Genomic DNA, 21,345 nt, shown 5'->3' on the forward strand with positions numbered 1-21,345 from the left:
AGTTCTGGTAGGAACAGAAGAAAATGCTCTGTACCCTGACTGCAATACAGTGACTATGTATCTTCACTGAGCCGTAAGGCCAACAACCACACTGTGTCCTTCGACAGAAGCCTTTGAGGACAAAGTCCAAATGAATACTGTGGTATTCCATTGATTATTGACTATCAATACAATTAAGGATGAGAATAGAAAGCAGTTCTCCAGGGTTATCCTTTTGACCTTATCCCGATGACCCCTAAGACATCCCTTTCTTTTGACCGTGCGGTTGATCAGTCAGACCTCTCCTGACCGGGCTTTTGCTATTGGTTCCCTCCCATGACCGGAATGTCTCGGTCGCGATTCGGTGCACTGCACAAACCTATCAGCATCCGGCTGCAGGTGCAGGAGTGAGGAGGGAGAACAGAGCAACCACTCTGCACCAAACTCTGGGCTGGGCTGGGCTGGGCTGGGCTGGGCTGGGCTGGGCTGGGCTGGGCTGGTGCAGTACCTCCTACACCCTTACTATGTGCCCTACATCTGCTCACTTGCACACTTACTCTCTCTCTCCCATACTGAAAAGGCAAGCAAGGCCAACACACCACTAAGCTGTGTCCAATCTCAGGGGATAATCACCAAACCTGCCACCCGCCTCCAGCCCTGTTCTACTGCACTGAGCTATCCCTGTATGTCCTAGCATCTCCTCCCCCACAATGCCCTTCCTCTGGGGGTATCCAGTGCATTCACTGAAGCATTCAACCTCTGGCTGTCTCATAGTATCCACCCCCCACCCCCCCCCCCCCCCCTTCCCTCCATCTATCGTGTGATGACCCCCTGTCGTTAACCTCTGGCCCCCTCCGCCTTCACGTCATCCTGTCCCATAGAGTGGAGACACCCCCAACCCCACCCCCCAGTCCTCCCATCTGCCTCCTGTCTCCATGGTAACCAATCCCCCAGAGCGGAGGGAAACAGGAGTCATGGTAATGTGAGCTTGGGTCATTATCCCGTAACAGGATACAGCCCTCCCCCTCTCCACTCCTCCTCCTCCCTCGCTTCCAATCCCCCTCTCTCTCTCTACACCTGCAGATCAGTCACTACTCATCCCCCCTCCCTCCCTCACCATGCCCCCTCTCTCTCTCCCTCACGTGTCTGAAGGTGAAACAGAGCGGTTGTCCGTGTATTATACCCCACCTGCTCACTCTCTCTCTGCCCCTCTCTTCTCTTTTCTTGCTCTAAGTATCATCTGGTTCCATCCAGCATCACTGACTGCATCAGTGCAACCACAAACAAACAAACACAAACACAGCTCAATTCCCCTTAGATAGTGTGCCAATATGTCTGTCTTTCTCCAGTGACCTCTGCCACTTCCGTTCAAGTTTACTTCCTGGAATCCTCCTAAAGCATCTCTGTGTCTCCATGCGTCAGCCTATCACCAGTCTTTACAGGGAATTTCCACTCCGAAGGCACCGCCCCCTTTTTGACGCAGCAGGCGCGTCGCGCACGATGCGCCCGCGGCCTTGGGGACGGACATCTGGCAAGCGTCAGTGCGTCAGAGCAACTTCGCGGAACAACTTGCCGGGAGAGAACAAATGTTAACGTGAGGGAGGAGGAGATGTGACCAAGGCAGCGGTTCGTGCGTAAGCACTGTTTGCACTCCATCCCTTTTGACGCAGTGCCGCCTGTTTCTAGTGATGGAGAACATTTGTACTATAATGAATAGCACCTATTGACGGCTTCACTGTCTCGACACCTTGTAGCTCTCCTCGGCCGGGAGAGAGATGCCTCCAAGGCCCAAGCCATGGATAGATCGGTATCGGTGTGTGTCCCTGCAATGACAATCAATAGATCTATAGGACCATACAGATCCATCAGTTCGCAGTGTCATGTCCTCACCTTGATTCTTCCCCCAAATTCGAGTTGGGGATTTTAGTCATAACTCTGATTCCATAAGAGGCCGATGGGACAGAAATTGCGCAATAGCCAGTCGCAGCATCATCGCCTCGGAATGTTCCGACAGTGCAGAATCTTCACACTGACAGTTAAATTCCTATTGCCTTTCCAATACTGTGAGGAAAGTCTAGGCAATTGTTAGATATTCTTCTGATTGTGTAAAGCAATCGATATTTTGTATTGGGTAGACATTTTTGTCCAAGGTCTCGGCCCGTAGCGCTGTCGTCCCACTTTGACGCAGTATGAGGAGTCAGACCTCTGTGTGCATTTGAATCACTAGCAAATCCAAACCCAAATTCGTCATCATCCGGCATCCACAATATACATCTTTTTAATCTAGCGTGTGTGTGTGTGTGTGTTCAGAGTTTGATTACCGAGTCGCTGTTATGTCACAAATTAAAGGGGAAATAAGCTGGTGAAGCGCTTATTCCTGGTAACCGCATTATGACGCATGGGTCAGGGAGGCTACCAGGCGCTGAGGCATTTCTTCCACATCCATAGGCTATATACGCAATATGCTCCACAACCTACCGGCTCCGACGCTGGTACTTTTCCTACGCCACTGCAGCATCCTATGAGGATGCTATAACAGCGGTTTCAAGGCAGGAGAGGACATGTTGTACTGGGGGATGGGAGTAATGCACATGGGGGGGGGGAGGTTGGGGGGTCACTTCTATCCTGTACCCATTAGATCACACAGCAGCATCGATTGTAAAAACAGCAAATACAGGGTCATAACAGATGAATAAATGCATAAACTGGTAACACACTGTCTCATTGAAATAACCCTAACCCCCCCACCCCCCTCCCATCTCACTCTCTCACTCTCTCTCTCTCTTTCTCTCTCTCTACTGTCTACAGTCAGAATAAACCGATTATCATGGCAAGGTTATATTCAGTAAGTGCTACAATGTAGGCTACCCAATATACCAACCTCAACTCCACTGATGCATCTGTGACACTGTCAAACGCGAAAACGAGTTCATTTACTCCTCTTGTAGCGATATATACTTGGGCAGTTGTTTCCTCATTTCTATGACGTATAAATGAAACAAGCAGCAAGGGACATCATGGCAGAGGGCTAAATGATTATTTAATCAGCCAATGGATCAATTAATATAATCACGTTTACGCCTTGTCATTAAGATACTGCAGCAGTTATAGCCTATGCCAGAGCTCCTAGTGCCTACAGAACACAGGTTACTCGTCACATCAATTTGTCGCAGTCTATGAGAGTGAGGTAAAACAAAAATCCGCATTAGAGTCAATGTCACTCCGACACTCGGGATTTCCACGGGAAAAACGACAAGACACTGTCTGTCTGATGCCCTTGCCCGCCAGTAGCTGCTTTATCAAACGGTTTTTTATAAGACTCTACTTCTCACTTTACAGGCTACTTCATGTGTCAACGCAGTTAGAAAGTAGGAAACGCCGGTCTTACCCCCATGTTGGCGCAGTCGGTCTTATCCTCTCAGGTGATGCAAAGCTTGAGAGGTGTCAGCCCCTCAGGTTGAATTATATCAAAACGTATTGCCTTTTGAAAACGTAAGAAAGAGATTTATGCTCAGTTATTCAAGTAAACGAAAAGGAACTGATAAAACACCAGTCCAGCAGGTAATACAGCTATAAATGATTAAATTGTGAAATAGACTGATAGTCTCTCTAACCTCTAAAAGGTTACAGTCTGTTTCCCCCACTTGAACGTCTTTCAAATGAAATGTTGCGGTCTCAAGCGGAGCATCACGCGAGGATGCGGGTCCTTCTCTTGCTCTCTGATAGTTGCGGTAAAAGACCGGCGAAACTAAGAAGCCGCACTGCTCCGTTTTTTTAGGATTTGATCTCCTTCCGCCGCTCTGCCGACTGCCGCAGTACTCCTCTCTTCTCTCCACACCACTCCGCCTATGGAAGAAGCGCCGGTGAGTGTGAGTGATCGCACCGCCCATTTCCAGCAAAGCTGATAAACTAAGGGCCCGTAACCCCCGCCCACGGACCACTCAAGTGACCAATAGAAATTCCGAGCGTCTCATCGGTGACGGGCTATCTGGCAAATCATCTACAGTAAATCTCCCAAACCGGCCAATAGAAGAGCATTCCTGCCCCTCCTTCTTTACTGCAGAATTCCAAGGCTGTTAGCCAGCAGCATCGCGAGCCCCTAGGCCGAAATTTTGTGTAAATGGACGCACAAGGTTAGATACTATTGTCGTGCTTGTGTTGTTTTATCTGTAATGAATGTATAGCCTACTATACAATGGTGCTCGTGTGTGCTTTATTGCATGTGATAACCACCCCTGTCTCTGGTCTGTTGGTCTTGTCCTAAGCATGTCACTGTGACTGCACTCCAATACCTCTCCTAGGCCTGGGACTACATGTCAGACAGTGAGCAGAGTAATGACTACTACAATGACACTATGGCAGTCTACCAGAATTATAGTCTGATATCGGATAGATGAGATCTTGTATCATCGATTCAAGTGAAGGTTATAAATAATGTCTCACATCCATTGCTCAGATGAGTATTTTTAAATATGTGTGTGTGTGTGTGTGTGTGTGTGTGTGCTAGCGTGCATGCTTGTGTGTATGTGTGTAAAAGAGAGGGAGAGAGAGATGGAATATAAGTAACTTGTCCGCTGGGTTAGATAAAAAGATGTATGATGACTTGATAGTCGTCTCCCTGATACAGTTCTACTAACAGAAGACACTACACACAACCAGCCTCCACGCCACTAGTCTCAGATACACCCGACCACATAGCTTTTAACCAAGGGCAACTAGCTAATGCTGTATATGCCACACCCAACCAGCTTTCTATATAGCCGGTGGCTACATACTACATCTGACATGTGCTGCACCTAACCAACCTGTAATGTAACTGCGGTATGAAACTCTTTCATGGCTTTCTACTCTTATCTGTACACTTTATTTTAAGTCAACAATGGAACAAAGACAGGGAACGTTTTTGAACACTTAGCACAGAGGTGGAGGCATACAGGAGTCCCGTTTCATTCATTATGCGTTGCTTCTTTGAGGTAGTCACTGATCTGTCAGTGGGAGCTTGTAGGTCTCTACCATTCAGGTGTCGCCCATCCAACTCTCTCAGATCTTGGAGAAGAGGGAGAGGATGAGCTCATAGAAGGAGGAAGGGATATGTTCTTATGAGAACGAGTGATGAGCGAGAATGAGAGAGAATGAGAGAGATAGTGAGAGAGAGAGAGAGAAAGAGAGAGAGAAAGAGAGAGAAAGAGAGAAATGGAGAGAGATAGTGTGAGAGAGAGAGAGAGAGAGAGAGAGAGAGAGAAAGAGAGAGAAAGAGAAAGAGATCACAGGCAAATATAAAAAGAGATAGAGTCAGATAAACATGCAGAGATATGTCAGTATGAAAGAATAGTGTGTGTGTGTGAGAGAGAGAGGGGCAATGGCTAGAATAGAGAGGAAGAGAGACAGCTGGCCTACATGCAGAAGTGCTATTTTGCAGGACTTTGTCACGTTTCCCCCTGCGTTTTCCCACTAAATGTATTCAGTGGAGGATGCAGCAGCACATTGCATACACACACACACACACACACACACACACACACACACACACACACACACACACACACACACACATATACACATACACACATACACACACACACACACACACACACACACACACACACACACACACTCTCACACACTCTCTCACACACACACACACACACACACACACACACACACACACACACACACACACACACACACACACACACACACACGAAGCCCCATGGTTGATTTGCAAGGGAAAGCACAGTCATGTGTTTAGCTCCCTGAGGAGATGCACAGCAACAGTATGCTGCCTTCCCTGCACTCCAGAGATGGCCCCTCAGAATGACCAGATAGAACACAAGGGCCTAAGATGAGGAGTAGATGAAGGTTATTCATGTTTTATGATATGTGCTCATGGTGAGTGGGGCCCATAGACCTCTTCCATCCATTACATAGAAATTAGAACATCAAAGTGATGGTCAATGTGTTAGGATCAGTGTGTAAACCTTACTATGCTGTGACAGGATGGTGATTACAGTACAGGCAGTTTGAAAAGTGTAATTTGCCCATATTACATATCATACTCATAATCAAACCACATAGCCTGCACATAGTCTGTTTAAAATGAATAAATAAATGTAATTATTTGGATTACAAGCTTATTAGGAAAGCTGGTTCTGTCCTCAGTGTCACCTTGGACACTGTGGAGGAGGTGGTCAATAGGAGGATGAGGACCAAACTCCTGGCCATCATGGACAATCCCTCCCATCCCCTACATGACACTGTGGTAAAGCAGAGAAGCTTTTTTAGCAACAGACTACTACAACCACGTTGCACTAAGGAGCACTATAGGAGATCTTTTCTGCCTGCCGCAATAAGTCTGTACAACTCCTCCTCCGGCTGGCTCGATCGGGGTGATCAGAGTCAGGCTAGGGGATGTTAAATCATACTGGACTGTTCTTACCGTATGTAATGTTTCAGATGTCTATTTTATTCTATCATTCCATTGTCACTTTATTTTGTTATTGTTGTCTGTGATGTGAGCTGCTGTAACGCCTTAATTTCCCCTCAGGGATCAATAAAGTACCTATCTATCTATCTATCTATCTATCTATCTATCTATCTATCTATCTATCTATTATTAGATTACTATTACTATTACTATTATTATACTACATTGCATTAAAGTACATGTCTTCAGTATTTGGAGTTTGATGTAAGATTATGCTGCACTGTCATGATCCAGCACAGTGTCTGTGTCACCATGTGTGTGCTGCTGATAAAGTTTTTCTAGCTAATTTCAAACAAAATGGCCACCACCAGTATCCTTCTTTAACCTCTGCCATCCCTTCCGTGTTTCTCACTCCTCCAACCTCCCATCTCTCTCTCTCTCTCTCTCTCTCTCTCTCTCTCTCTCTCTCTCTCTACCTCTCTCTCTCTGCCCTGCAGCAGTGGGAGGAGGGGGAGTGAAAAATCCCCCTATTCTCGGTCTCCACAGCAACAACTATCAGGTGACCTTGTCTCCGACTCACATTGCTGAGTCAGAGAAATTGAGGGATGGAAGAAGAGGGAGATAAAGGAATAGACAGAATAGATAGAGAGAGATAGAGTGACAGAGAGAGAGAGAGAGACAGGGGAGAGATTATATGGTACCCGCCACTATTTCATGCTCACTGATACTGGATATGTGGAAGACTTTGATGAGGACAATACTTTGTCATCCTGTTTCTCCTCTCCCCCTAATGACAGTCTCTTTCTGTGATTTAACTGGACTATGTATAGTGTATTTAGTAAAGGGTATAGGAGTGTGTTCATATATTTAAGGCTGTGAGTCAGGTTGCATTTGAACACGTCTTGTGTGTGTGTGTGTGTGTGTGTGTGTGTGTGTGTGTGTGTGTGTGTGTGTGTGTGTGTGTGTGTTGGGTTGAGTATGCTACAGTATGTGTGAGAACATCATGGAGCATGTCTGAGTGTCATGGAGTGTATGTGTGTGTGTGTGTGTGTGTGTGTGTGTGTGTGTGTGTGTGTGGTGTGTGTGTGTGTGTGTGTGTGTGTGAAGGTGATCCTAGCTAATCCGGTTTTATAAATGTCTGACATAATCTGTGTTCCACTCACAGCGCCCAGAACAGGGGGAGGGGAGGGAAGGGAAGGGAAGGGAAGAACAGATAGAGAGGAATGAAAAGAGAAAGGGGGGGGGGGAGATCACACGAGAGACTGAGTCAGATGGTGGACAGAATGAGAGAGCACAGGGAATAATGGTAGTGAAGGGATGGGCACAGGAAAGGGTGGGAGAGATGGAGGGGAAGAGGACAACAAAACAAAAGAAAGGATAGACAGAGGAGGATGGAAATAGAGAGGGGAGGGGGACAATAATTCTACAGGGATCAAGTAATTACAGTGATACGGAAAGAGTGACATGGGACTGAAGATTAGGGATATGTTGCTATGGAAGGACAGAGACATGAGAGAGGACAGAAAGGGTCATGAGAAGAGAGGAGGAGAAGAGGGCTGGAGAGTACGAGTGAAAAAAAAGGTGAGAGAAAAGACACAGGAATGACCGCTGGGGAGAGGGAGTGAGAGAAAGGAGGGGGAGGAGGAGGAGGGGGGGGGGTAGGAGGATGTGAGTGAGGAACAGGTGAGGGAAAAGCCAGATGACCGCTGGGGAGGATAGGAGGGGAGAGGAAGGAAATTCACAAGGAGTCAAGGGTAGAGATCTAAAGTGGCGATCCGATTAATGAAGCAAAGCCGCACGGAGAGTGTTCAGCACCGTGGGTACAGTACATCCTCGGTGTACTCAGGCCACTCACACACACACACACACACACACACACACACACACACACACACACACACACACACACACACACACACACACACACACACACACACAGCCTCCTGCACACATTATCTGTCTCCTCTTTCTTCCTCTCTTTTTCTCTCTCACACAGCCCCAACATAGATTAATTCACACACACTAACACACACACACACACACACTCAACGGTAGCCCCCAAATCTGAAATACAACATGAAATTAAATCCCTACATTTTTGTCCCAAATACCCCATCCCCCCTTCATTCTCTCCCTCCTGCTGTTAAACTGTACAGCTGGTTCCAAAACATGTTGCCTCGCTCTCCTACTCTCTCTCTCCTCTCCTCTCCCTCCCTCCCTCCCTCCCTCCCCCACCCCTCCCCCTCTTCCGTAGCTGTCCTTTCAGAACCACCACTGCAGCAAAACTCCACTGTTCTCTCGCTCCTCTAGCACCTGTTCTCTTTCACCCCTGTCTCCCTGCCGGCAGCACTCCCTGTTTACTGATGCCACGTTTCAATAGTTCACCTGAATAGTTCGCCATAGAGCAGAATAACACTTGTGTATTTGAATGGTGACATGAAGAGGTGTTTCTCGTGAAATGTGACATGTTGTCAATGGTTTTAATCTTTTACATTTACATTTATGGCATTTAGCAGACACCTTTATCCAAAGCGACTTACAACAAATACATTTGTTTGAGTATGTGAATCATCTATCCATCAGTCATCATAAGATAAAGTAATCAATGCTCGGATCAGGGGCCATAGGCAGTCACAATGCTAGAAGATTTTTATTAACTGGTACAGGGGGGTAGTGGGGGTGAAGAGGTCTTTAGGAGGGACCGTTAAGATGTAGCCTAAAGAGATGGGTCTTCAATCTACGGCGGAAGATTGGTAGTGACTTTGCAGTCACGACAGCAGTGGGAAGCTCGTTCCACCATGAAAAGAGGCAAACACATATGTTTACATATTTCTGTTTGTTGGCTGTCATCGATTTTTATTTGATCAGAGTGTACTCTGTCATTTGAGTGTCCTTTTTTAAATGTTACCTCTTGAATATCTCTTTTCTGCTGTGTTAAGGTAAATCACTAACATTTGGAAAATCCAATATAATATAAAAGATGTTACATTTCATAGCTTTGAGTACATGGATTACATCTAGTATCTACACAGATGCAGCAATACGAGCCATGTTATTTTTCAGAGAATACTGAATGTGAATTGTCCCCCTACAATCGTTTACAACTGTAAGCACACAAAACCTCTTTAGCTTCCATTAGGCTTATCCCTAAAAAAACACAGACCTTTTAAGCGTATAATGCCTAAATGTCAAATTGGCCCCAGCTATTTGGCGTTAGCTATGATGAATGAAGGGGAGAATGGCTTTTGAGTAAGATTATTCAGCAGATTAGAAGGTGAACTTTCAACCTCTGCTCAAGAGGAATGAACTCGCTTCAACCTGCTATCCACAGGAACCAACTGAACACTAGATTCTATTTAGGATTCCATTCCATTCCACCGACAGCACTTATCGCCATTCTGTTCTGCTATTCTCTGACATCACTATTTGGCTGTATTTGTTTGTTTGGTAGCCATTTTGTAATCTGATGGTTAGTTAGGAGCAGTTTGCTTTGTGACATTCTGGTCTGCTATGCTTGTGATGTGTCAGTCTCAGTTATTGTAAAAGACGGTGGTGGTGTTTGGTGTGTGTTGGTGAGTGTGTGTTGCATGTCCTGAGTGTGTGTGTGTGTGTGTGTGTGTGTGTGTGTGTGTGTGTGTGTGTGTGTGTGTGTGTGTGTGTGCGTGTGTCTTTTGTCTCATTTTCTGAGTGTGTGTCTTGTAAGGTACAGTGAGCAGCCTCAGAGTAGACGTGAGCCACGTGTGTGTGTGTGTGTGTGTGTGTGTGTGTGTGTGTGTCTGTGTGTGTGTGTGTGTGTGTGTGTGTGTGGTGTACACTAAACGGCCTCAGGAGTGATGGGAGAGACAGCGCTGTAGGAGAGCTGGAGACAAGCACTGTGCTCAGCGGGGCGTTGGCCCTTTAAGACCTATCAGCCAATCAGAGGGGAGATGCTGGGAAGCAGGATGTCCTTGGGAACGACCTTGCAGGGGGGCTGAGAGAGAAGAACACACAGAGAGAGGGAGAAGGATGGAGGAGAGAGAGAGAGAGAGAGAGAGAGAGAGAGAGAGAGAGGAGAGGAAGGGAAGAATATTGAGAGAGATTGGGGGAGAGAGATTGAGAGAGGGAAGGAGAGAGATAAAGGGAAGGAGAAAGAGAGAACGAGAGAGAGAATCCCCAACCCCCTTCATGCTCTCCATTGCTCCACAGAGGGCATTTCCATCCATAGTGTATTTAGTGAGGAGATGTATAAAGGGTATTCCTTCTGTCATGATCATATGCAAACAAACAAACACACACACACACACACACACACACACACACACACACACACACACACACACACACAGACACACACAGACACACACACACCTTGTTCAGGACCAGAGATATAGAGAGAGACAGATAGAGAGAACGACAGTGGAAGATAGGTAGATAGATAAAGAGATGATTGGTCACGAGACACAGTTGAGGACACTAAGAGGATTGAGCTGGTTCTCTTTCTCTTTCTCTCTCTCTCCCTCTCTGTCTGCTTCTCTCTGCCTCTCTCTCCCCCTCTTTCTCCCTCTCTCAATATAAACGTTATCCCATCCAGATTAAATTGACAACACGCCACTCTCACATTGCAAAAGAATTACTGTGAATGGGACGGAGAGGGGGATAAGAATAGAGGGATTTAGGAGGGGAGGAGGGTGGACATCAAGGTGGGGGGGGGGGAAGAAAGACGGCAGATATGAAAAGTTTCAAAAGATTATACAAAGGCTTGTTCTAAGAACAGCTTTGAGTTTCACACAGAGTGGTTTCAATCTCAGCTCTGCTTTGGACGGAGTTGCTTTATAGTGCGAATCAGTCTGTGTTTTAACCTAATATCTAAATGGCAGGGTTTCCTATTAGATCTCAGTGCAGAGGCTATATGTTATCAGAGGCTGTGCTAACCATATCATTCTCCTTTATTGCACCTGGTCCGCTAGTCTTTCTATAGCACATTACTAACAGTAACCTATTAGTCAAATCAAATCCATTTGCAATACTTGTGTATACTGTGGGTTCATTAAATTATTTCCAGTGTTTCTTCCAGGAGTATAATTATAGCTAGGCTACATCTCTATGTTGTACCTCGTGCTCTCTATAGAGTACAGATTGTACCGTAATAATATCTCAGGAACATGGGACCTGTCTCTGCAGGTGTCAATGTCAGTGGAGGCTGACGGAGGTAGAAATCGGAGGGCGGACTCATTGTAAGTAAGGGCTCACGTGTGTTTGATACCATTCCTCATTCCTTTCCTATTACAATGAGCCCGTCCTCTGATGTCTACCTCTACAAGCCTCTACTGGTCAATGTCAGCTAGCAGCATTAGCAGCAGTGGTACCTCCACCAGCCTCCACTGGTCAATGTCAGCTAGCAGCATTAGCAGCAGTGGTACAGTAGCCTATAGCCCAGCAGAGGCTGTACCATGTGTCTGGCCCCATTCTGTTCTCAGTGACAGAGTGGGTGTATGCTTCAGCTGTGCTGGGAGTGGGTTGGTCTCAAGGCCCTTGATGCTGCTGCTGCTGCTGCTGCTGTGTGCCCAATGAGTCACTCTGACAGAGTGCTAGCCTGGCGCTATACGCTAGGCTAGGCTACCTTCCTCCCTCTCCTCTGCTCTCCTTCCCCTCCCCCGTCAGCTACATCATCATTATCACTGCACCCAGTCACCCCGACCCAGCCACCACACCCAGCCGCGGTACCTCTCTACTGCACCACTCCACTATCAGTTGTCAACATGATGTGTGTGTGTGTGGGGGTGTGTGTGTGTACGTGTGTGTGTGTGTGTGTGTGTGTGTGTGTGTGTGTGTGTGTGTGTGTCTATAAGGTCCTCTATCCCCTTGGACAGTTGTCATCATGGTGTGTGTGTGTGTGTGTGTGTGTGTGTGTGTGTGTGTGTGTGTGTGCGAGCGAGCTTGCATGTGTGTGTGTGTGTGTGTGTGTGTGTGGGTGTGTGTGTGAGCTTGCATGTGTATGTGTGTGTGTGTGTGTGTGTGTGTGTGTGTGTGTGTGTGTGTGTGTGTGCGTGTGTGTGTGTATGTGTGTGTGTGTGTGAGCTTACATGTGTATGCATGTTTGTCTGGCAGTAGTGTGTGTGTGTGTGTGTATGTGTGTGTGTGTGTTATTCTCTAGTGCCCACTGTGACAGTAAGAGACTGGTGTGTGCTCATTACAGTGAAAGGCTCCCAGCCCCGGTTCCCTCCTTGGGAGTGAGTGGGTAATTGATACTGCACTACTCCCTCCCCGCTCTGTCTGCATCTGACTTACCAGCTCTGACCTCCCACTGAGAGTCTATGACCTCCCTATGAAAGTCTATGACCTCCCTATGAAAGTCTATGACCACTCTATGGCAAACACTCTATGGCAAACACTCTATGGCAAACACTCTATGGCAAACACTGGTTTGAATTAAGACGTACAGTATAGTACATTCTTAGAAATCAACAGATAATACAGTCTAGGTAGCAGCTCTTAGTTAAGCATTAAATATGCATAGAAACACCTGGAGTGGGGAGAAGAAACGTTGAGTAGGCAGGAATGACACACACACACACACACACACACACTAGTGCTAGAGGGAGAAAAAGCCTATGTTGCAACTTTGCGGCACTTTTTCCCCTTGTATGACGCCCCCTCTCGTGTCCTCTACAGGCTTTTCTCTCCTCCTCCCACCCCACACTCCTCCCCCCTTCTCTCCTCCTTTCCTTGCTCTCTCTCTCTCTCTCTCTCTCTCTCTCTCTCTCTCTCTCTCTCTCTCTCTCTCTCTCTCTCTCGTGAATGGACTCATCGAGTCTATTTTTAACTGAAGCGCGTCAATTGCACTCGTCTTTTATCTGGTCAGCTATTTGTGTCTTGGTCACACACACATACACACTCACGCACACAACTGGTGTGTGCACACACACACACACACACTCACTCACTCACACAAATACCCACACACCCCACATACAGTCCAGCATCTTTTCTGTGTGTGTGTGTGTGTGTGTGTTTGTCTATCTATCTGTGAACAGGGGAGTCTTGTGATGAAGAGAGGGATGAAAGAGGGATGGGCGGGTTGGCAGTTGCCGGGGCAACCTCCTCCAGTTATGCAGGGTCATGTGACTGGGGTGACCCTGAAGGCTGTATGGCTAATTCCCGGGCTCAGAGCCGTCCCACAATGCTAAGAGGAAGGAGACTCACTCAAGGTTACACATGCCATCATACGCCGGAACCCAGGCAGTGAATGATATAGAGTAGAGTACACACACGCATTCACACACACACACACACACACACACACACACACACACACACACACACACACACACACACACACACACCCTAAGGTCAAGGGCTTTTCACATTCCTCTTAACACTGTAATAGACGTGTTATGAATCTTGTGTATGTGTCTGTGTGTGTGTGTGTGTGTGTGTGTGTGTGTGTGTGTGTGTGTGTGTGTCTGTGTGTGTGTGCATGTGAGTGATGTCAGAGTGAGCAGGCCTTCCAAACAACCTCAACAAGGTGATAGAGGACAGTGGAGCACATCAGAGGCCCGTACAGTACAGTAGTAGACTCCCTAGTGTAAGAAATACTGACACACTATACAATAGTTTGGATAGGAATACATGCGGTGGCATTTACACCATGGCCTTGCAGACAATACTGTCCACTCAGCCAGACACACATTATGATGGGCTATCATCACTGCACACACACACACACACACACACACACACACACACACACACACACACACACACACACACACACACACACACAGCAGCAGCAGCAGCAGCTTAACAGTAGAAACAGACAGGCATCCATGCTAATGCTATCTACTAGCCACACTGCCAGAAGCAGCTCAAGCTAAGAATGCAAGCTCAAGGTCAGGCAGAGCTTCATTGACAGCTCAATCTGTTTGAAAATGACATAGAGGCCAGCTGAAACACCATGAATGACCATATGTCATTCTTTAATTAGGAATCTTACAATTCTCATTGATAAATGGTGACCGCATGCCAGAATGCTTGGTGGATTAGTAATTTTGTGAAGGGCTGTATCTGATACACACAGACTCACACACTCATATACATGACTGGTCTGATTGGGGTGAACATCGGGACATACAGTACATCTAGGTTCAGCTAAATTGCTAAAACCACAAAATGTTCTGCTTATTTGTTGTGCTGAGCCAGTAACGTATCACAGCATTAGAAGTCGAGAACACCTAACACCCACCCATACACATACACACACACACATACACATACACACACACACACACACACACACACACACACACACACACACACACACACACACACACACACACACACACACACACACAAACACAAAGAAAGACACACACACACAAACACAAAGAAAGACACACACAAACACATACACACCTCATTAGCTAATGTACTCTAACTGTTACTCACAGATAACACGTCTGATTCATTAACCCAAACCAGTGCAGGGTTCATTTAGCATGCCTGGCTACTCTAAGACCACTCCTTTGGGTCACATCACGTCAGAACCACTTGACAAATGACACATCGTTCATCATGAACCCTGACCATCCATCATCCATTGTTCTCTGACAGCTGGTGTGATGTAATTCCCATGAGACATTAATCCTTCAACTAGAAATACAGTTAATTGCTTTATATCTGAGGTATATTAAGCTAATGCCCTATAACCCCTCCCTCTGTCAACATACTGTAGTATATCGATAGGCAATAGCAGTGTGTGCATACTTTTGATCAAACCTATTTAGAGAACACTTGACTCAACTCACTAAATATATATGGTGTTCTCTTTCCACATAGGCTGTAGAGCATTTACCTGCCTAGCGAGGGGATGAGCACAATACTAATACTGGGTAGGGCCTCCCTTTGCTCTCAAAACAGCCTCAATTTTTCGTGGCATTGGTTCCACAAGATGTTGGAAACATTCCTTTGAGATTCTGGTCCATGGTGACATGATTGCATCACGCAATTCCTGCAGATTTTCACGCAATTCCTGCAGGTGCACTTTCAAGCTGTGAATCTCCCATTCTACCAAATCCCAAAGGTGTTCTATTGGATTCAGATCCGGTGACTGGGAAGGCCACTGAAGAACACTGAACTCATTGTCATGTTCATGAAACCAGTTTGAGATGACTTTTGCTTTGTGACATGGTGCATTATCATGCTGGAAGTAGCCATTAGAAGATGGGTAAATTGTGGCCATGAAGGGATGCACATGGTCAGCAACAATACTCAAATAAAGCTGTGGCATTCAAGCGATGATTGATTGGTATTAACGGGCCCAAAGTGTGGCAAGAAAACATTCCCCACACCATTACATCACTTCCACCATGGGAAGGTGTACAGGTGTTCCTAATAAAGTGCACCTAATAAAGTGCTCAGTGAGTGTATGTCCACTTTTTGCATCTGCAGTGCTGGCCTGAGCCTGTGATTGGAGGAGAGGAGGGACATACCGTGACTTGATTGGATGAGAGCTGGGACTCAGCACAGCGTGATTGGAGGGCGAGCACCTGCATGTTGCTGGGCTGTTAAGAGAATCACTAGCATTGTTTCTCTCTTCCCGAAAAAAACATGGAGGAAAGAGAAGGAAGGAAGGAAAGAGAGAGAACGAGGTAGAGGAAGAGGGATGGAAGATAGGAAGATAAGATGGAGAGAAATGAAGGACGAGTAGAAAGCTCAACAAACAAACTGCGAATGAAGAAAATATACAAGATGCTGGAGGGGAGAAACATTTGATGACTTTCATACCTCCCTTCCTCTGCCTTCCTCTGCCACTCTCTCTTTTTCCTTCCTTCAATGAGTGATAGTGAGTATATTATACAGCATGGGCCCCCAATTTGCTTCTGCAAACAGTGCTGAGTAGAGCAAAAAAATACCTTACAACTCAGAATACTCTCAAGCATGATTTTTATTGTTGTTTGATTTAAAAAAAAAAAAAAAATTGTTCAATCAGAGTTTTTGTAAACAGTTCCATTGCATATCATGGAAACGGTAGACGCAGTATTCAAAACTCCCATTGGATTATTTCACACTGGATCTAATAGAAATATGAAGGTAAAGATGGCCAACTTCGCCCCAATTTTACACATTTTTGCACATGCAAATTGGGGCCCAAGTGTGTGTGAGATTTTGCCTAGCTGTACATATAGAGGTACTGAATGGCTCAGAGGGATGTATTGTACAACATTATGTATATAACTGTACTTAATTATCATTTGTCGGTTCGTGAACTAAGGGTATAGGCCATTTAAGGGTAAGGCCTACACAAGGAGAGAGTTACTGGACGTGTATCATTCACATCTCTTTAAGTGGGAGTGTCTAGAGACAGTTAAGGTGAGACCTTATGTAGGCAAGTGCAGCAGATGCAACCTGATTCTAGCATTAAATATTAACATGCATTCTCCCCAACTGGCATCTCCACAGCCCAGGGGAAGCTTTTAAATGGCACACAGAGAGATCTTGTCCTCCTCCAGGTACATTTACAGTGTGCTCCGGGCTAGACATTCCCCTTAGGTAAAGAGTTAGGTTCCGCCTACCTTGTCCTAATCCTAACCTTAACCATGAGGTAGATAAACACAAAACTGACTCACTGTTGATCAGTGTTACGGTCTACTATGGGTAGTTTTATCCCTATCCAACCCTACTCCCGCTGGCACAGCTGGGGTCACGACCCCATATAGTGATGTTCTGTCACGCATCGACCCACTACAGACCTATCAGATCTATTTATCCAATCAATCTGCCTGCATGGTGGGATATGAATATTTGTCCTGCGTCAGTCAGAGTAAAGTGTGTGTTTGTGTGCCAATTCGATTCTTAGCTATGTGCATTTATGATTGTATCCTAATTGATGATTGTTTACTTCACCGATTAGGTTTTTAGACAGTATGTGCGAGATATTTACTGCATACATTTCCAGTATGCTGTATCTACAGTGTATTTGTGAGGTGTTTGAGGGGCAGAGTGGGGGTGGGCGGGTGGGGTGGGGTGGGGGGTTGATGAGGGAAAGCAGCCCACTAGATTAGCCAGCTGGGCTGTCAGCATGTTGCCTTATTAAGTCGTGCTAACCTTTTGGCAATCACCAAGCGCATATGATTGGGGGACGTGGGAGCCAATCAGATTGTGAGTTGTGTGAGAATGGCATCACCCACTTGAGTGAATGTTTCTGGAATGTGCACTATCAACATTGTTGACCCTTTTTTTTCCTTTAGAAAATACTACACTGATACAATGCACTGTAACATCGATCAATGTTTTACAGCCAAACCAAACACTCTCATGGCAAACAATAGTAGTGACTGGCTGCTACAGCTCAGAGCATGAACCAATCAGCCAGTGCCAGACCACAGCTATATTTCACTCCAGCTGTCCATCGGCCATGTTTTCCTGACACCTCCAACCCCAGTCTAATCCCCAAAGCCAATTCCCCCCCCCCTCTCTCTCTCTATCTTTCTCACTCCCCTCTCTCACTCCACTCACTCCAAAGTCTGTTTCTCTGATCCCTACCCCCCCCCCCCCCTCTCTCTCTCTCTCATCCAGTGACCCTCTTATCGGGAGTGTCTCTATTGTGTCTCACTCACCATGTTGTCTGGGTCTGTGTGAGGCCCTCCTTCCTCCTCCTCCTCCTCCTCCTGTCCTCCTCTCACACAACGGGTCCTTCCAGTCTGGGGTCAGAGAGAGCAGAGCCAGAGAGAGGGATGGAGAGAAAAAGAGAGAAGGATGGAGGGATAGGCACAAGGAGACTCTATAGTGGACACTTTATAATCTCCTTAAACCTTTTTACTTAATCTCAATCTCGATTCTTTACTATCTATCTCACTCACACTCACACACACACACACACACACACACACACACACACACACACACACACACACACACACACACAATCCCCCCCCAGGGGGTCCAGCCATGTGTTGGTTTCATCCTCTTATAGACCGTATGCTGTGGCTGATTGTGTGAGCCCACATAGCTGGAATAGTGCTCTCTACAAAGATACAAATGTGCTCAAGCCTCTTACATGCTATCTGCTGCGATAACATCAGAGAAAACTGTGGTTTCATTCATCTTTCTGTCATATTTTGAAACCACTTTCCATATCTCACGTTAGCAACTGTGTGAAGATTAATACATCTTGCAACGACCCTGTGTAAGGCCCGTTAGTGGCTCCGCCATGGGAGTTAACTCTCTTGGTGTTGTAGATAGCACAGCCTTCCACAGGGTCGTTACACTATCCCCTCCGTTCAGGAGAGCGTGGCCTCACGCTTCACTCACGTGGACACGCCTCTCCGATTGCCTCACGGGCGCCATCCCACTTCTGACACCAGTGTAGCGAACGGCGGGGTAGAGCAGCTTTCCCTAAGCGGGTATCGAACTCGCAATCTTCCGCTTCCAAACCGGCCGCGCTAGCTACAACAGCAAGACAGTTAACTCCCTTGGCAGAGACTGCTAATGGGCCTTACAGAGGGTCGTTACAATATAGCTGCTCCCAGTTTGTGTGTGTTTCTACCTTTGCTTTTCAAGTCAATTTGAAGAATTGGACAAGACACAAAGAAAATGGATACCGTAAAACTCCACCAGCAGGAACTAATGGAATTTGTGTCGTCCATTTTGTATCCCCAGAGGCCTGAACTATCCGGGTGTCTTCCTGTTGCAGGTTCTGTCAGACTGTACCTAGGCCTATGTGTATGTACTCACCAATCTTAGCCCACTTGGTGTGTGTGTGTGTGTGTTCTCACTATCCTAGACCTACGTGTGTACTCACCAACCAAGTCAACACCATACAGGTGACAATGCTCATCATAGTCAGACACATGATGAGGGAGATTGGAGGAGTGTGTGTCCATCAGGCTGCAGGTGACTCCACGTTGTGTGTATGTCTGTGTGTGTGTGTGTGTGTGTTGCTATAAATGTGTCCACTTGTGTGATTGGCAGTCTCGTTTCTGTCTCTCTCCCTTGTCCACCCTTCTTCTCTCGGTCACACCATCCCCCTCCTCTCTCAATCCCTTGCTTCTTCTCTTCTATTTTTAGACAGATTAGCACCAGTGAAGGAGTGACAGGTTTATCTTTACCCAGACTAGTTCCTGGGTTACCTGTGTGGTAGCTCACATGGCATGGTCAATAGGTTAGCCAGCTGACTTGGATAACACAGGGAAATAGATAACAACTGGTTTCTAAAGAAAGCTTTACTTATCTATGGGTTGCTGAAGGGATCAGGACAATTGTGCCCAATTGTGCCACGTCGTAAAGAAAAGAAAAGCTTTCTCCTGGCTAGTAGTTACTGTAGCAGGTTTTTATCTCTTGGTTGTTTAACGAAATGCAGTTTCTCCATATTCACACCATTGTCTTACAATAGATAGTGTGACTCTGTCCACACTGATCTGTCTCACAAGACAGGTTGTTCAAGCTACGTGAGTAGAGCTAGAATGATGACACCTGTCGTAAGGCAATGCAGTCACACTGGGATTCAGAATCAGTCTGAAGGGCCCTAAGACTGATTGGAGTGTACCAGAGTAAGTACTCCTCCGCAAGGCCACCCATAGCCCCACCAGCTGACTCCTACACCCTTGATGGTGCCATGTTTATTTGAGCATATATTCCTTCATTAGCAAGGAATCACAGAAATGTTGCAGAATATTTAGGGACATTTAGCTGGCATTGATCCTGCCTTGTGAAAACCACTCCCTTGTTTCGCTGTCCAGTTTATTAATTTAATGCATTTTATTGTATTTGCTTAGACATACGTATATCATGGGTTTAGTCCCAATGACAGTGCATTATTACCACACTATAATAACAATCAATATCAATATCACTCAATATAGACAGAGCCAACATAAGATTTATAATAAGTCTTAGGCACATTTCCAAGACTTTCCGGGACATAATTACATTGATCCATTATTGTATATTGTGCATATCAATATACTGTGTCTGTAACTTAAAGTCAGGAGACCCAGCACAAGAACAGTCAAGTAGTATCGTACCACATATCCATTCATATATGTCATAAGAGCGATAGTGTCTTCTTAGAGACCTTATACCAAGATAATTACAGTAAAACGTCCTAAATAATTACCCTGTAACAAGGTAGTAGTAGGCCTGCGTATTACCCAGTACTCAGTACAGCATAATAACCACTTTTGCTAATCATTTCTCGTATTTGCTTGGACACCAGAATTATCCCTGGTAATATGATTGACTGTTCATTACATAATGGGTACAAAGTAATTCGATTAAAATGTCACCTTTCCCTGGAATATTGCCTATGCAAAGTGTTTGACATGAAGTATTGTTGTGCAAACTCATTGCTCCCTAGGCTTCTCTGTAACTTTGAGTGTCTGCCTGTGGGAGTGACCAGACTGCTGATTCTCTCCCTGATCCTCCTCAGCAGCAGAGCTGAGAGGGAGAATGCACAGTTATGATGAAGCTCGTAGCAGCAAAGCCTCGACCTCAGCATGTGTGTGTCGTCTTCTTCAAACATGATACAGGGCCTGGTGTTTAGTACAATTAGTGCCAAGGGTTTTTCTGACCATGTGACCTGACATGGATGTAACCTAGTTTTAGGCCACAGTTTAGCTAGGGTCTGGGTCATGGTTAAGGTTGGGAAATAGGGGAGGGGAAAGGTGATCAAATACAGCACTTAGAAATGTGTTCTTAAAAAGAGCAAGATGTGGGATAGTTGCTGTGATGTCATCAGTTTTCAAACGGTTTGGTCGTGACAAATGACAACGTGTCTATTGCTACAGTGTCTTATGTCTCAGTCCCCACCATATGAGCTCTGTGTGTGTGTGTGTGTGTGTGTGTGTGTGTATTCTTCTGTGATTGTATAAATAATAGTGAACATCATAATCAAGTGACCTAGCCAAAGAAACATTGAATTCAAGTGTGTGAAGACAAAGTGGAGAGACAGTGAGAAAGAGAGAGAG

At 46.0% G+C, this 21,345-nt stretch overlaps 1 protein-coding gene across 1 annotated transcript in view; it reads right to left on the reverse strand.

Moving 5' to 3' along the window:
* The window catches only part of atp1a3b (ATPase Na+/K+ transporting subunit alpha 3b), a 21,663-nt gene extending 17,859 nt beyond the window's left edge, over window positions 1-3,804 (reverse strand). The window contains exons 1-2 of the mRNA XM_083678999.1: window positions 3,594-3,804; window positions 3,368-3,460 (exon numbers count right to left, since the gene is read on the reverse strand). Of these exons, the coding sequence (XP_083535125.1) occupies window positions 3,368-3,373 (6 nt within the window). The 5' untranslated portion in view covers window positions 3,374-3,460; window positions 3,594-3,804. The remainder of the gene's footprint in view (window positions 1-3,367; window positions 3,461-3,593) is intronic.
* Between the last annotated feature and the right edge of the window lie 17,541 nt (window positions 3,805-21,345).

The sequence above is a fragment of the Argentina silus genome (assembly GCF_951799395.1).
Source record: "Argentina silus genome assembly, chromosome: 10".
Taxonomy (NCBI): domain Eukaryota; kingdom Metazoa; phylum Chordata; class Actinopteri; order Argentiniformes; family Argentinidae; genus Argentina; species Argentina silus.